General features: G+C 38.3%; 1 protein-coding gene and 1 pseudogene across 10 annotated transcripts in view; one reads left to right on the top strand and one right to left on the bottom strand.

The window, feature by feature from the left end:
* CACNA2D1 (calcium voltage-gated channel auxiliary subunit alpha2delta 1) overlaps window positions 1-17,820 on the top strand; it is a 507,273-nt gene that overhangs the window by 95,956 nt on the left and 393,497 nt on the right. For all 10 annotated transcript variants that reach the window (XR_010406552.1, XM_064575355.1, XM_064575347.1 and 7 more), the window contains exon 3: window positions 13,896-14,012. Coding sequence is in view for 9 of the 10 variants with exons in the window: in XM_064575355.1 (XP_064431425.1) it covers window positions 13,896-14,012 (117 nt within the window). In the remaining variant the exon portion in view is untranslated. The remainder of the gene's footprint in view (window positions 1-13,895; window positions 14,013-17,820) is intronic.
* LOC135362208 (actin-related protein 2/3 complex subunit 1A-like) lies at window positions 5,480-12,557 on the bottom strand (annotated as a pseudogene).

Here is a 17,820-nt window from a genome sequence, read left to right on the forward strand (position 1 = left end):
GAGCTGAAATCAAGAGTGGGCCGATGAACCGACTGAGCCACCCAGGTGCCCCAAGAAAAAGTTTTTAAATAATAGATTGGTAAATATGAACTACTGTTTGTTTTTCTATAAAATACACTTCTGAATCTGCAAAAAGTTATAGCAAAAGAAAACAGAACTCTGCAAATAGGTCAGAGATCCTCAGTTGTTCTGCTTGGGTGACCCTGCTCTGGGGAAAGCAGATCATGACACTGTAAGCAAATCACAAGCCCCTGGGAGTTTGTTGTCTCTTTTGTTCTGTTTCTTTGCACCTCCCCTTTCCCTTTAGGAATCCAAGACTTTCTCAGGGCCTCCTCTTTATTACCAAAAAAAAAGGGGGGGGGTGCTGATGGTTATCATTCACATTAAGTCTATAGTAACTCTTTCATCTGTAAGCAGAACAAATTTGATATTAGGCAGCAGGTGTGAAGACTATATTTTGAAAGAGGTAGAGTTTTTCCAAATAGGTCTTTCCAAGTAGGTCTCTTTCCCTTATGGGGGTCAGGTGGGGCAGGGGGACCCACAGAACCTGGACTGAGGTGAGGCATGTTCAGAGGACGCAGAATTGAAGGAGACACCCGTTTGGAGAGTTGTCAACTTGCACTACTCAGAGTGAGTGAGTAGCTCCTGAAATTTTGTTCCCTGGGTCCTCACTTGCCTGGGGCCCAGGGACAGCAAAGGCCTGACTCGCTGTATATCTTCTGCTCCCTGTGGCTGGAGACATAGACATTTGCAAGCTTCTGGACATCACACTAATCCCAAGCCTCCCTGCTACATTTTCTTCCCTGTTCCTTTCCTATCCTACTTAGGATATCAGGCCTCTCTTAGAGTTTTTTTTTTTTTTTGATGCTCTGTAAGCTTCCCAGACTCATCTTGTATTTTTGGAGGGTGCACTGGCTGTCCTATAGTTATTCCTAACAATATATGCATTTTGAGATCTTCGCCCACATTATCAGACACTACTCCATACTCCCCTTCTATTTCAATTCTAATGTTGTGTTGTATCTTCTGACAATGAAGGATGGTCTGGGAATCAAAATTTTTTATTAACGGAGATTATTGTATCCTTTTAGCTTTCTAAGAGAGCTGAAATTATGCCTGTCACTTTGTTTTAAGGCTTTCTTGTTAAATGCAAATTCTGTCTGGGTCTCTAACATGTTTGCCTAGAATATGCAAACATTTTAAGAAAATCTGTGGATTATTCCCCCCCCCCGCCGAAGTGTATTTTTGAAGATAAATTCATTCTGCAATGGCATCATCATAGAACTTTCTGGTTTTTGATTCACTGTTATGATTTCCTAAGTTAAAGTTATGTGAAAATCAATACCTTCATATTTCAGTATGCTCTCAAAGCTGTCAATATGAAACATGTCTAAATATTGAGCATTCAGGGGCGCCTGGGTGGCTCAGTTGGTTAAGCGACTGCCTTTGGCTCAGGTCATGATCCTGGAGTCCCGGGATCGAGTCCTGCATCGGGCTCCCTGCTCAGCAGGGGGTCTGCTTCTCCCTCTGCCCTCTTCCCTCACGTGCTCTCTGTCCCTCATTCTCTCTCAAATAAATAAATAAAAAATCTTAAAAAAAAAATAAATATTGAGCATTCAGTACTCTTAATTAAGTTAGTATTTACATAAATGTTTTAAGTGAATAATTTCTTTTCATTAGTAACTCATGGTATTAACAGACTGATGCTTTTACTTTTGACATTGTGGTCGCGTCACTTATGTAAATAGAATATTCATTTTCTAGGTGGTGGAGAGTTTAATATATTAATCTATTTACAAAAGAAGATACTCCAGAGCAGAACATAATTAATCATTGGTGATTCAGACTAGAGAATCAGCAAGATGCAGAGGCAACAAGGGCTGGGATCATCTTTTCTCCTCTGGGGAGTGCTGCTAAGTAGCTGGATGGTGTTAGATGTCCTGTTACATGCTTGTAAAGTGAGATAGATCCTAACACTCTCTCTTCCTTGCAGAAATGTTATAGGGGTAAAAGGGAATATGAAATGAAACATGAAAGCAATACAAGATGCTATGAAAAAGTTAAATGCTTACTGCATGTTAAAATGTAGCTTTATATTCATATTCCTTTATAAAAGTAACAATTACTTTATAAATGTAATAGAACTACTTTGCAAGAATAGTAGAATTACTTTTCAAATATCACTATTTATTGTTACGTTACATTCTGGTTTTATTTAGAATTGCCTTATTCTCTCAGTGATGAAATGTAACCAAATGAGTTGCCATATTATATAGGCAACTGGAGATTGTAGCTATTTTAGGGGGGAAAAAGCACTTTTTTTTTTCCCTCTAAGTAGACAGAAAGCTATTTTGACTCCACATAGTACTATCAGTGCTATCAGAATATAGATTCCCTTCACCCACTTACTGGAGATTTTAAAGTAAGAACCTAATTTTTTTTTTTTTTTTTTAAACAGTGGCTAATTACATTCATTGTCAAAGGTATGGAATAAACTCTAGGGGATTTCTAATCTGATGGCGACTTTCAATATTTTATTAACAGGCTTTTAAATGAAGTACTGTGTGTTCACAAGCACTAATAGTGAAAACTATTAAAATGTTTCCTTTTTTACCTTACCAATCTGTTCCATTATCAATCAATAATTAACACTTAAGTTATACTAATACTTGAAAGATACATGATTGATTATTCATTGTTTTTCCAAATAGCAATCTAATGGTTTGGTAATACTAATCACAGAGAGAATGATACAATGCTACCTGTGCTCTTTTCTTGTCTCTGAGCTACACAACGAAGATGGAAGCTAAGAACCCCTAAATGATAGAGCCAAGCAGTAGCTTCTTTAGAATGAAGATAAATGGCATCAAAGACCATTATTTGCTACTGCACGCTCTCGGTATACAACATACAGCTTCTTATTATTTATTTTTCCTGAAGACATTTATTGTCTTTATATCTAGAGCTGTGGTGCTCAGCCGGGGGCAGTTTTGTCCCCCAGGAGACATTTGTCAGTGCTTGGAAACATTTGTGCTTGTCACAACTGGGGGAGGGGGTTGCTCCTGGCATCTAGTGTGTAGAGGCTGAGGATGCTGCTAAACATCCTACGACGCACAGGACATCTCACAGCCAAGAGTTATCTGGTAAAAATGTCTGAAAAACTTCTCTAGAAGGACTGAAACATTTGAGGCAAGGGCAAATGTATGGACTTCTTTAAATGAACATAAATTTGTAAAGTTGCTAATACCAATCAGCATTGGTAGGTAGCATTTTTCTTGAGAAAAGCCATTTGTTAATAAGGTATAATGGTTAAGAGCAGATTTTTAAAATTCTTTTGTTGGCAGTAAAATGAATTTGGGCCATTTGGGGTTAGGGACATTAAGCAAGCAGCTCATCCAGCCTGTGGTTAATTATTTTTTAATTCAGCTTTAATGGAATCTAGTATGATCTCTTCCACTTTTAATTGCATATGAATTTGCTGTTCAAAATACGTATACAATTCGTATATAGTTCCGGATATGTAAAGAGAGAGAGGCTAGGTTAAAATGTCATCTCTGGAATTAACAAACCAAAAAAACCAAGTAGGGGGTTTCTTATTTTATGTTTCTTAATGCTTTCCTTGTTTTAATTCTGACTATTCATTTTTTTTTAAATTCTGAGTATTTATTTTTCTTGAAGATTTTATTTATTTATTTGGGGGAGGGAGGTGCAGAGGGGGATGACGAGGGACAAGCAGATTCTGCACTGAGCGTGCAGCCTGATGCAGGGCTTGATCCCAGGATCCTGAGATCATGACCTGACTCAAAACCAAGAGTCAGGTGCTTGATCGACTGTGCCACCCAAGCGCCCCTAATTCTGAATATTCTTTCTTTTTTTTTTTTAAAAAGATTTTATTTACTTGAGAGATAGAGAGGGTGAAGAGAGCGTGAGTAGGGGAGAGGGGCAGAAGGAGAGGGAAAAACAGACTCCCCACTGAGCAGGGAGCCCAATGTGGGGCTCGATCCCAGGACCCAGAGATCATGACCTGAGCCGAAGGCAGACGCTTAACCGACTGAGCCACCCAGGTGCTCCTGATTCTGAGTATTCTTAAAGATACTCAGAATCTTTACTCTTTACTTTATGTGTGAAATATCTCCAAGCTAAAAACTGAAGAATTCTTGCTATGAATTATTTTTTTGCTCACCTTAGTCTTTGTTATAGTTTAGTTACTGTGTTCCAGGAATGAGTCCTTATATTTTACTTCATTTGTAGTTAAATATTAGCACCTGTTCCTCCGTGGAGTATGAAGAAAGCACAGGCATGTTTATGGTTGTTGCTTGTTCTGGTCCTACTACCATCTTTTTTTTTTTTTTCCCCTTCCCTTCTACCATCTTTAATGCAAGCTTGAAAGTGTCACCATCAAATTCTTGTCAATAAGAACTAGAGCACGTAGCAATATATTCTGTGGAAGGTTCTCCAATTGTGACTTCATTCTTCCTAAATACTCTTCTTAAAGATAATGTCTCATCTGAAATGTGATACTGTCTCAGCTAAAAAGCTGTATCATATCAGATAGAAAGAATGGAAAGACTAGGGAAATATTGAACTCTTATGTTTGATTTTTGAATGCCAGTTGGATATAGTTATCCTCAGAAAATATGCACTATAAATTCGAGAACATGATCAATTGTATATGTGTATGCATGTATATGTGTGTATGTGTGTATATGTATGTAATTACATGGGTGTGTATACCTATATTCAGATGATGTTCATAGTAAGCCTATGTTATATTTTGAATTCTTCCTATGTGCTAATTTTACTAGGAGTTCTGAACAAGATAGCTTGGAGTTGACTATTATAAGGTGTAAACCATTACCCTGAATTGTTTTTTTTCCACATTCAGTATTTTTATTTAATTGTTTACAGATGAATTTACTTACCTCCCACCCTTTCCTTTAAGTTAGTGTGAAAATTTTCCATAATTAACTACTTAAAGAGCAGCTTTGGTCAAGAATGGAATGCAATAGCAAAAACAAAAACCAAAAAAACCCCCAAATCACTGCTGCTTTTAAAAAACCCAACACTTTCGGGGCGCCTGGGTGGCTCAGTTGGTTAAGCGACTGCCTTCGGCTCAGGTCATGATCCTGGAGTCCCGGGATCGAGTCCCGGGATCGAGTCCCGCGTCGGGCTCCCTGCTCGGCAGGGAGTCTGCTTCTCCCTCTGACCCTCCTCCCTCTCATGCTCTCTGTCTCTCATTCTCTCTGTCTCAAATAAATAAAAATTAAAAAAAAAAAAAATCTTAAAAAAAAATAAAAAACCCAACACTTTCACCAATTATATTCAAACAAAAACGCACAGATGATTTTTGCGCGAAATGCGTCTTCCGTGTTTCCTTGCGGCTGGCTCTCCTCACTGCCATGCACACGCCAGGGCTGCGTCAGCACATTTGTCAGTTTGTCAGTCTGTCAGTTTGTCGTGCTGGATGTGGGAGGCTCACTCAGCTTCCCATTATCAGGAGGCCCTGGAGGGAAGACTCTTAAGGTCTGGAAATCGCAAATTGTCCTGGCTCCCATCGATGGCAGCGGTGCACAGTTTGCGACAGTGTCGCTCGTCCACCTCCTAAATAGACACTTGCGTGATGCAGTTCTGGTCGCGCATCTCCAGGGCTGTGTGGCGGTCCTCAGTCGTGGCTGGAAGCGTTCCTTGGCAGACATGTTGCCCCCGATGCTCTGGCTTGGAATGTCTAGTTTGGACATGAAGGTCAAGCAGCCACGGTCATTGTAGTTGAAGAGCCCTGGGCAGCAGTCATGGCCTGCAGCTACAGCGCTATTCTCCGAGACAAATGCCACATTCGGGAGGCGCCGGAAGTCTCTTTCCAGAGTTGAGCCCTGCACACTTCTCGAGGCATCGGCAACGGATTCGAAGCAGTCCTGGCGGACCCAGGCCAGGCGGCTCCCGCTGGGAGACGAGCTGACCCCATGCACCCCGCCACCAGTGCGGCTGCCCGCAAACTCTGACATCAACTGACCAAGAGGCATCTTGCTGCCCCAGGGCATCCTGGCTGGCTTTTCATCCACTTCTGGAGTGTAGGCAGAAGACACTCCGCATTTGAAATCACATGATCCTGCTGCCAGCAAAACATGGTTGGGATGCCAATCCAAGCTGAGGAAGTACCCTGAATGTTATAGGTGCCCCTGATAGTGTCTCGTTTTGCCTTTCAGTCCATATTTTCCAATAATTCCTTATATCACACGCATTCTGATTGCTTTCCTCCCTTATTAATACATATATCCTTCAAAGTGTGGCTGCAATCCCATCTTTTGTCGATCATAACCCATGTGATTTTACTTTCCTCTGAATTCTGACAACACAATTTTCTGTACCTCTTCAGTGGAACCCTAATATTCTTCGTATTGCGCATTACCTCATTTTGTGTATCCACTCTATTTTTGGTATCTAATTATCATTCGGGTGTTGTATATAAATTCCATTATCTAATTGCATAGCACCTTACGTGACTTTGTTATTTTTTTAGTTCAAAATAAATACTAATTTTAAAATACAAGGAGGAACTTGCTACAAGTCAGCATTCACATTCCTAGCAAAGCCTAGGTGCAGTAACTAGTATCTACTCGTTGCTAGTTCCTAGTGCTCCTAGGACCTAGTATCTGTGTATGCACTGGATTCTGTGCTGCTCTGTACCAGTGAACGAAACAGGCAAAAATGTCTGTCCCCTTAAAATTTACATTCTGGTTAAAGGAAACAGGAAATATATAATAAACGTGATACTTAATAAGTTATGTTAGATGATGTTTGCATTTGCCTGAAGGTAGCTGAATGGAAATCTCAAGCCATAAAAAGTTCAGAGGTAGTATTCTATCTCAGAAAGCTAGGTTATAGGGGGAAAGGAAACAAAAGGTTATAATTTAAAGTGATTTTTACCAATCGTGTTAAACACAGCTGACAATGTATTAGAGTATTAGAGAGTGAGAGATTTTCAAAACGACATTTATTTTTGAGATTGCATCACTTACTGTTTTAATTGAAGAGGAGGAGGAGGGGAGTGTTTGAAGAGATCAGGAGTTAATTAGTAAATATTGCATATTCTTTTATGGCAGTATTAATTTTTTTTAACTCTGCTAATTTCCAGTGGAGGAAGGTAGACTTTTTAAAATTCTTTGTTGTTGGTAAAATATATTCTAACGTCAATTCAGATCTAGTATCACTAGTTATTTTTTTACCTTAGATGAAGGATTCTTCATATATCTGAACATCTCTTTCTGTTGGCCAGCTTGTCTGATGATGTAACTTACGATAAATAAAAAGGACTTTGGGTGCCTGGGTGGCTCAGTTGGTTGGGCGACTGCCTTTGGCTCAGGTCATGATCCTGGAGTCCCGGGATCGAGTCCCGCATTGGGATCCCTGCTCGGCAGGGAGTCTGCTTCTCCCTCTAACCCTCCCCCCTCTCATGCTCTCTCTCTCTATCTCATTCTCTCTCTCAAATAAATAAATAAAATCTTAAAAAAAAAAAGAAGGACTTTATTATACTTGTGATTCATTGCAAAATTTCTTAAGGTAAGGGAACTTTGATCTTTGAAAGTGACCACGAAAGGACATTATATCATTCTTTTGTGTTAATACATCTTTTAGAAACAAGACATTTCCAGTTGCTAGGGAACAAGAAGTTCAAAAGCCCACAAAACACTTAATAAAGGAGAAAAAAAATATAACCAAGCCATCCCACATTGCAAAATTTAAGTAAAAGTAAGTGAAATTGATTTTGTGAGTCTCTAAAGCAGTTGAGGTGACAACGCATCTCTTTGCCTGCCTGCATTAGTACTGAAGATGCAAGAATGTACTCCTGTTAGCCAGTAAAGGCAGTGAAATGAGAATGATGGTGGGAGTTCTGTCACATTTTCTTTTAGTCCCTCTCATTATTAGGAGGTAGGATCATATTCGTTCATCCCATTCATATATATTTTTGGACAATGTGTGCACATCTATTTTGATATTTTCAGCTTTTCTCTCTAGAATTTCTTCGCAGGATCTCACATTATTGTGAGGGTCATAATAGGAGTCCTGAGATAATTTCATTATTTTGTAAAGTCGAAAGGAAATTGTACATTTCTCCAAATAGAGCTTATTCTTCCTATGAATGAAATGAATTGAATGAGTAACGAAACGAAGGTGCAAAGTGGTAATTAATAATGTTAATCACAACTTTCAAATTCTGGGTTCTTTCTTAGCATTTTTATTTTTTGGAAGAGTGAATCACTTGAGGAGTTTATTATAGACTTACTATCCAGAGGCTGATTTTTATTGTTACCTCTCAGCTGGGAACTCTTCACAAATAGTTCATTGTTTTAATTTGCTATTGTTAGTGTGACAAATCACCAAAAATGTATTGGCTTAAAACACAAATTTATTATTTCACAGCCTATAGATCAGGAAGTTCTTCCCTTGGCACATGGCCCCTTTCCTCCATCTTTAAAGCCAGCAACATTGGGAGGATTTCTCCTCATGCTACAATCTCTCTGGTTTCCTCTTGCATAGTCACGTCTTCTCCTTCCACTTTTCAGGACCCTTGTGATGGCGTTGTACTTACCAAGACGGTCCAGGATAAATCTCTTTCTTTTCAATTCACCTGATTAGTAAAATTTCATTTCATCCTCAAACTTAATTCCCCCTTTGCCATGTAACAACATATAGTCACAGGTTCTGGAGATAAGCCTGTGGATACCTTTGGGAGGCCAGTGTACCACCTACCATAGCCATCCCTTCTGTCACTCAGTAATATCTGTGTGCTTCCTTCCACTAGTCAAACTTCTGCTTCTTCTGCCCTGATCCACCTAACTATTGTTTCCCATGTGGTTGAAAGAGTGTGATTGGTTCAGTGTGTTGTCATCATTTATACAAATCTTTTGTACCTGTTTACAGGCCATTGAGTCAGAAGTTAGCTGCTTCTAGATCTGGTATGTCCTGATGCAATTAGTCAGGGGCCAAGGTCAAGGTCATACATTAGAATATTGCTACCCATTTTTAAGGAAATGTGTAGGACTCTTCATTCATCAGGGACTGTCAAAAGGAAAACTTGTCTCAGAAAGATGACTGTGGGCATGGCAAAAATCTGGATTGCCTATTCAGGATGAGTTCCATGGGAGGGAAGGGGTTGTCAAAATTTACATATTTAAGACTTAATATGAAGAAATTTGTTTCTCCTTAGGGAACTTAACTTATTTAAGAGCTGCCATTATCTCCCCGTCTGGGGGAGAAAACTTAGTCTCAGAATGTCCAGGTTTCCGTCCCAACTCCCTTCCAATAATCTCTAATGTTCTTAACTTTGCTACTTGGCATCTGGGTGACATGTGACAAGATGTGTGGTATATTCGCTCTTTTCTGTGCTCTTGGCATAGATATTGAAGATGAATGCTATTAAGAACTTGGCCAATATCTTCAGCCTCCTTAAGGCCCCTCAGCTCTGGGTGGTTTGCAACGTCATCCTTCAGCTGAAACTCCGCTCCCCACTTTCCATCTCTCAAGCACTGCATTGAAATTCCCTTGATTCTTCACTGACGCAGTCTCCTGGCAGACTGATTAATTCTGAACTACCTTTCTTGTTCATCCCAGTGGCCCTTCCTATTTCTCCACATCCTGCTAAAGCCAAGGGAGATCCCGGGCAGAGTGGTATTGCAGATCCACTTGGCCTAAACATGCCATGTTACCATTTTATCTTTGGCTGCTTTGGGCAGTGGTTTGCTCCTTTACGATGTGAAATGGGACCCAAACTGCCTTCACTCTGATACTCCAAAGCCTGAGTTTCAGTATTCGCATTAATGCAATGGTTAATTAAATGTATTTTTCAGGTTTCTTAAAGTGAGTAAATGATATAATGTATCTGAAACACCTCAGAGTGGTATAGAGTAGAAGCCTGAAAGTGATTGCTAATACAATCTTCTAGGTCATCCAAAACTTGGAAGCTGGTCTTACTCTGGGTTATCTGTGTTATTCCATGGTATAATAGTATTATGATTTCTGAACTAGTTCTTTAGGTATGTTTATGAAGCAGTTATATCAATGAGTGGTGTCACTTTTTAAATATTACACTTGAGGTTATTTTTAAATGTATCATTCTGAAGATTATCTTGGAACTATGGACTTGGAGCCAAGAGACTTAGAGGATTCCAGTGGAAAAAGGAAGGGACAATATATTCTCTGTTGTTTATGAATGTAATAGTGAATGGTCATTAAAGCCATTTAATTAAGATTGTAAGAAAGCAAGAATGGACAGGTGACAGATATTCTTTCTGTCAAAACTTGTGGCAAGGACGGAAGTGAGAGGATTTGAACTGCAGAAAAATTAAAGCATATGAGTGTATCATTCAGGAGGAAAAACGTCCCATCTAGGATTCTCATTATGTGCTACACTCTTTCTAGTAGAAGAAATGCAAGCCAGCGTCACACAGTGCAAGAGGAATTGACATATGATTTGCATGGAGCTCTGTCTGGTATCAGAAACTCATATTATTTTCACAGTGTTCTTTTGTTTTATTTATTTTTTTCTGGAAAGAGATGAGATAAAATGGTAAAACAGACTATTATTTTTTTAAAAAGGAAAAAAAGGGACACCTGGGTGGCTCAGTTAGTTAAGCATCTGCCTTTGGCTCAGGTCATGATCCTGAGATCCTGAGATTGAGCCCCGCGTTGGGCTCCCTGCTCAGTGGGGAGCCTGTTTCTCCTTCTCCCTCTGCCTCTCTCCCTGCTTGTGTGCTCTCTCTCTCTCTCAAATAAAGTCTTAAAAAAAAAGGACTAGGAAGAGAAAACGGAATATTCTTAAGGTTCTGTTTTAAAAAACCATGTTAACATGTTAAATATTTTAGAAATGGGGTTTATTTTGTGGCTGGAAGAATTATCAATATATGTACTTTGTAAAAATATATCATATAATCTTAAAAATCCACTTGAGCCCTTCTCCTCTGAAAACTTTTACTAAACATATACCAGGAGACTTTTTGAGAGCCTTTGCAGTACCTCTTGCAGCAACAAAGAATATTATATTCTTTAAAACCAGAAGCAAGGGGAGCCTGGGTGGCTCAGGTGGTTAAACGTTTGCCGTAGGCTCAGGTCATGATCTCCAGGTCCTGGGATCGAGCCCCGCATGGGGCTCCCTGCTCAGCGGGGAGTCTGCTTCTCCCTCTGCCCCTCCCCCTGCTTGTGCTCTCTCTTTCTCTCTTTCTCAAATGAATAAATAATAAAATCTTAAAAAAAAAAAAAAAAACAGAAGCAAAAACTAGTTCTTTTGGTGGGGCAGTTATATGGTTTTAATTCATTTTTATTACCAAGAAACATTTCATATGTGGTTTTATACCTTACAAAGTACAACAGGAAATTTGTATTGGGACTGTAGATGTAAGTTTCCTTAACTTCATTTATTTAAAGTTTATTTGTGAATTAGGTACTGTCTTTTTTTTTAATTTTCTAAGCATTAAAAAATTACCCTAGAATCAATTTGAGAGAATATTCTGTATATATTTGAGAGGATCTGCATATACTTGAACTGAATTGTTTCTGATTCATAACCCATTTCTTCTTTAAAGAACTTGCAATAAATCTGGCATTTGTAGGTAGTGACTTAATAAGTGACATTATGTTTAGTACATAATGCAAAGTACAAATTATATATTTGGAACTGATCTCTACCAACTCTGAATTCTGTTATAGTCCCTATACCACAGGAAGAAGGTCAGACTTCATACAGAAGTGAACACGATATTAATAGCGCAGAGCACACCTGCCTTTCGCTCCAATTAGCTTTATCGGTTTTACTGCAAAGAACTAAATGTCCTGGATCAATTACAGTGATGTTGAGGTTTATCTGTTTGTACCCCAAATCAATTAATCTTTTCAGGAATTCATGTTCCTGCATGTCATCTTAGGCTAAAATGAAAGAGAGAGCCTTGGGCTGGATGGAGTTGTTCATGGACAACCTGGTCTTTAAAATAGGACTCAGTAATCTGCCCCTCAGCAGAAAGTGTAAGCAATCCAGTAATACACAGGAATCCCAAATAAAACTGAATATGGGGATTTTATATGACTAGATGACCGTGCCTTGAATAGTTGGGATGATAAACCTACAGGGTCAAAATTTAGACTATGAGAAAAACCTCATAGTTTGAATAAGTCAAAAAATTTAGGAGTCAAAGCTTGATTTAAATCGTTTAAAATGATTACTTTTGAGTCACTTAAAAAAATGAAAACGATGTAAAACCAACGTGTCCGGTTACAAAGAAATGGTAGCAAACGCATCTGTGTATATTTGAAACCCGTGTTTACCAGAAGCATCCGTGGTCAGCTGGAACTGGGCTGTAGGACCTGTTGGTAGTATTGCAGAAAGCTGGAGTTCTGCCAGAAAAAGCAGGGTTAAACTGGTTCCTGCATGTGCCTGGATTCACTTCTCCAAAGACGGTAAAAACCTGCCAGGCCCTGGCTTTCAAAGATGGTTTAGTCATGCATGTGCAACCCATCTGTTGGATGCATAAGGGATTTCCTACTCGGCTCAGCCCTGTAGCCACAAGCATGGTCGCTCTTTCCCCTCACCCCACATTCTTTAATTCTCCCCCCCCCCACCCCACCAGGAGTGTGCGGGCTCTGCAAAACGGGTGCATCTGATGCCACTCCAGGGAAATCCTTCTGTAGACACTGATGTGAGGCAAAATTATAGGCTTCTTTTGCTGCCTAGCTTACTTTCAGCATAGTTTGATTCAGTGATTCAAAGAAAACAAAACCCCAAAGATTCAGTTTGCTAATGAAAAATATTTACACTATTACAAATTTATTTAACCGAACTTTAATGTAGACCTCAGTGACCTTCAACCCCTCTGTGTCATAAAGCTCTCTGTGTTACATGGATGAACCTTAGCAGGGGCTTCATTCTCTTTTTCTCTTGCTCTCCCTCTCCCTCTCTCCCTGCCCCTCTCTCTTCTCTCTCTCCCTCTCCCTCTCTTCATAAGGTTTAGCAGCATACGCTTTAATCTCAGTGATTGTAGCTAGGGATAACCATGGGAAGTATCCTTCAATACATCCTTGCTCCTTCCCCTTCCTCCTACCTTGGTTCACTGCACAAGTCTGACCTGCCATGCTTCCGTCCTACTGTTTTCTAGCATGGCCTTTCTTTTAAAACAAAAAACAAAAACCAAAAAAACCCGATGGCAGTTAATACCAGGTTTTGAATTCAGGGAGGTACAATTTCAAGTCACAAATTGCATACACAGGGCTGCCCGTGTGACTCAGTCGGTTAAGCGTCTGCCTTTGGCTCAGGTCATGATCCCAGGGTCGGGGGATCGAGCCCCGCATTGGGCTCCCTGCTCGGCGGGAAGCCTGCTTCTCCCTCTCCCGCTCCACCTGCTTGTGTTCCTTCTCTCTCTGTCAAATAAATAAAATCTTAAAAAAAAAGTTACTTGAGGGTCACCTGGGTGGCTCAGTTGGTTAAGTGTTTGCCTTCAGCTCAGGTGGATCAAGTCCTGCATCGGGCTCCCTGCTCAGCTGCTCAGCGGGGAGCCTGCTTCTCCCTCTCCCTCTGCCGCTCCCCCTGCTTGTACTCTCTCTCTGTCAGATAAATAAATAAAATCTTAAAAAAAAAATCCTTTAAAAAAATTGCATACACAGATCATTGTGCTACAAGATATTTTACAGCCTGTTCACATGGCATGCTGTTTTGGCTAGCTGGTGGTCTTTTGGTGAATTTTTATTTACACATATGTATTTTTGACACATCCAAATTCCAAAAAGATCGAAATGAAGAAAGGAAAGAGTGGGTCTTTTTCTAATCATTGTTTATGGTTTAAAATACATCCTACCGTGAACTTATGAACCATATAAGCAATTATTCTTATTAATTTTCTTTTCTCTTCATGCAGATTTATGAGAAGTATCAGGATTTGTATACTGTGGAACCAAATAATGCACGGCAGCTGGTGGAAATTGCAGCCAGGGATATTGAGAAACTTCTAAGCAATAGATCTAAAGCTCTGGTGGTGAGTTTAAATTGGATCTGCTCATTTTATTATTTCCCATTACTTGTTTATTTTTCATACTTTATTTTCTTTAGTATGCTTCCTTTACCTTGGAAACGATGTCCATGTAACATGTTCATAAAAGGTGAGAGACCTCAGTTAAATTGTGGAACCCAAAATAATCAGTGTATTTCTAATTATTAGTTTATTTTTTATGTTAGGTGATTTTATAACATAGGAACAGTGTATTTAATTGGTACATACGTCTCTTTATCCATATGTAAGTTATGAGGCATATTAATCATGTTTAAATCTATGATACAACGTAAAACCCACGAATATTGCCAGCAACCTTCAAGCTGCCTTTGTAATCGTCTCCTTTGCTCTCACCCTGCCTTCCTGTCAGAGGTGGCCAAAACGCTAGATATTTGGTTGCTCATTTGTTTTCTTTTTGAAAATAGATGTACCTCACATAAATGTTTTGTGAAACATGGTGGTTGTTAGTTTGCTTGTTTTTCAGATTTATTAAAATCATGTTGTAGTGTAGGTAACCATTGGCGACCTGCTTTCTTCCCTCAACGTTACGTGTGTGTGATTTATCTGGGTGTTTGCACGTAGCTTTAATTCACTCTTATTCACAGTTAAAAATTATTTTATGAGGACATATCTCAATTGGTTCACTTATTCTCTGTTGGCAAATTATTATTTGAATTATCTCCAGATGAGTGTTACTATGAATACTGCTGCTGAGTTTTCTTGAACAAGTCTCCTGGTACATAAATGCAGGGATACCTGTAGGGCGTTATATACATGATAGGAGAATTAATAGACTGTAGGGTACTCACAAAGTATGAAAATTGTTTTCCAAAATTGTTGTATCAGTTTATACCTCCACCAGCTTTATATGAGTCCCCATTGATCCATATTCTGGCCAATAAATGGCCATGTCAGACTTCTTAATTGTAGGCCATCAAATGGATGTAAAGCAGAACCTCTACTTCTTAGTAATGAGGCAGACATCTTATTTTATATCCATTCATGATTTTTGTTTCTTCAGTGAAATATCTGTTCAGATCTTTTGCACATTTTAATTTTTTAAATTGATTTGTAGCTTATGTATTCTTGATGGTAACTCATTTAAGTTCTGTGTAATGCAAATATCTTTTTGTGTCTTGCTTGTGACTTGTCTTTTCATTGTCCTGATGGTGTATTTTGATAAAATACGCTCTTAATTTTAATGTAGTCACAGTCGCCTTTTAAAAGTTATTAGTAAAAAAAAAGTTATTAGTATTTCAGGGTGTGTGTTTTAAGAAATCCTTCCCTATCCTGAGATTGTAAACATTTCTTACAAATTTTATTCTAAAAAGTTCTGTGTCTTTCAGATTTATTTAATCTACCTGCGACTAATGTCAGTATTAGTGTTAGGTTGCACTTTAAATTAAATGTTTTTCTAACCAGTTTTCCTGGGGCCATGTATTAGCTTGCATTACCCCAGTGAGCTCCAGTTATCAAGCTCAATTTCTGGCAGGCCCAGTTGCTCACCATATTCTTCAGAAGGATCTTGAGTATTCTTGAACCTTCACATGTAATCTAAGTTTTAGATTCAGCATGTCATTATCCAAGAAAATCTTTGCTGGGATTTTGATTGGTAATGCATTGATTCAGACCAAATTGGGAAGATTGATATCATTATGATATTTTGTCCTTCTATTCTTGCCATTGAGCAAGTCTTTATTCTATTCAATAATATTTTAAAATTTCTTTGTAAAGTTTCTGTACATCTTTTGTTAGATATAGTGCTAGACCTTATGTTTAGCTTGTCTTAGTCTACAAATCACAGCACTGTTACAAGAATTTGTCCCAGGACAACTCTGAATGTCCTGTTTACTTATCACTCACAGTTCAGATTTTTAGCTTACTGTATTTTATATATATCTTGGCATTCAGATATTTTGCCTGCTTTTTTGGCACTTATAAATCCTTTTGTTTCTTAAAATATCCAGGATCTTGTACAACAAGATCTTGTACAACGTAAAAGGAGAGTTCTTTGTACTATTTGAAATGCTATATTGCCAGAAGTTGAAACATTTAATTTTTAAGAAATATATACATGAGTTATCCATACTAAAATAAGTTTTCATTACTGAAAGATTCAAAGCATTCTTCTCTTCAATTTTGGGTATGTGAATACCATTTTTATGCATCATTTACAAACGTAAAGTGTGTTTTCAATAAAAGTTTAATAAAAATATGATATGTACTTTCTACTTAAGTGATTAATATTCACTCAATGACAACGGAAAATGATTCTAATTTTATTAATTTTTATCAGCTTACCTTTTTCCTTCAAATGTAAGAAGTAGATAATCCGGACATCAGAGTCCCATGAAAAATGATCACAGAATGAAATATGATGTATCTTGCCTTAATTGGATTAAAATGGGGTCTATTGAGACTTTCTTTTTTATCATTTGGAATTGAAGCTCTAGACACCTAGTACATTATTTGAGTCCTATGGGGGATCAGTGACTATCCTAAATGTATGAATGGCAGAATACAGAAATCACAATGACTAATTAAATGTGGAATTAGTTAGATTATATGTCAGGGAGGGAGAGTCATGTTTGTTTTCAGACCAAATTCTTTAACTTTTTTGACTCTACAGAAACAGAAAACACATTATTTCAAAGGGAAATGTTTTGAGGCGAATTGAAAAACAGGTGCTACATTGTGCTATAAATGAATGCAAGATGGCATTATTAATTAACTTCTATTTTTGTTGTAGGCTTATTCTCAGGGTGACTTCTTGACTAAAAGAATTTAATTTATCTGGGTGGGATGCCAATGTAATTCCACAAGTAAATATACTGGAAGAAATCGTGAATGTACAAATTTGAGGTAGATAAGATTTAATACCAGTTAGACCTTATGAGTATTTACTAAGTAGCGTTATTTAATTATTTCTCATAATAATACTAAGCTCTTGACATCATTATTAGTGTCATTTTTTCAATGAGAAAACTGGGTCTTTGAGAAATCCTCTAACTTGCTCAAGGATATTTATCTAATAACTAATGTATGTCAGTACTTCTTAAATTTTAATGAGTGTTAGTTCACCTGTGGCTTTTGTAAAATGTACAAGCTTATTCAGTGGACCTGGCGAGAGATACTACATTTCTAATAAGCTCCCAGGTGATACTGATATTTCCGGTGTAAAAACTATACTTTGAATTAGCAAGAGTGGAAGAGCATTCAAATTCAGGTGTGTCAGACTTTGAGATCTGCATTCTTACCTACTATACACATATATCCTTTGGCCTGAAAAAAGTATATAATCATAAAGAGGAAGAAATGAAGGCTAGGGAGTATACTATAAATTACTGTTCATTCAGATTGATTAAGAATTGCACTACTAGATGAACCATGAGCGACTATGGACTCTGAGAAACAAACTGAGGGTTCTAGAGGGGCGGGGGGTGGGCAGATGAGTTAGCCTGGTGATGGGTATTAAAGAGGGCACATACTGAATGGAGCACTGGGTGTTATATGCAAACAGTGAATCATGGAACACCATATCAAAAACTAATGATGTAATGTATGGCGATTAACATAACAATAAAAAAGAATTGCACTACTAGGTATTTACCCACTCAAAATACAAACGTAGTGATACAGAGGGGCACCTGTACCCCAATGTTTATAGCAGCAATGTCCACTGTAGCCAAACTATGGAAAGAGCCTAGGTGTCCATCAACAGATGAATGGATAAAGAAGATGTAGTGTGTATATATATACAATGGAATACTACTCAGCCATCAAAAAATGAAAT

Source organism: Mirounga angustirostris, unplaced genomic scaffold (genome assembly GCF_029215605.1).
Source record: "Mirounga angustirostris isolate CCGP_5_RB_7025 unplaced genomic scaffold, mMirAng1.0.hap1 SCAF_12, whole genome shotgun sequence".
Classification (NCBI taxonomy): domain Eukaryota; kingdom Metazoa; phylum Chordata; class Mammalia; order Carnivora; family Phocidae; genus Mirounga; species Mirounga angustirostris.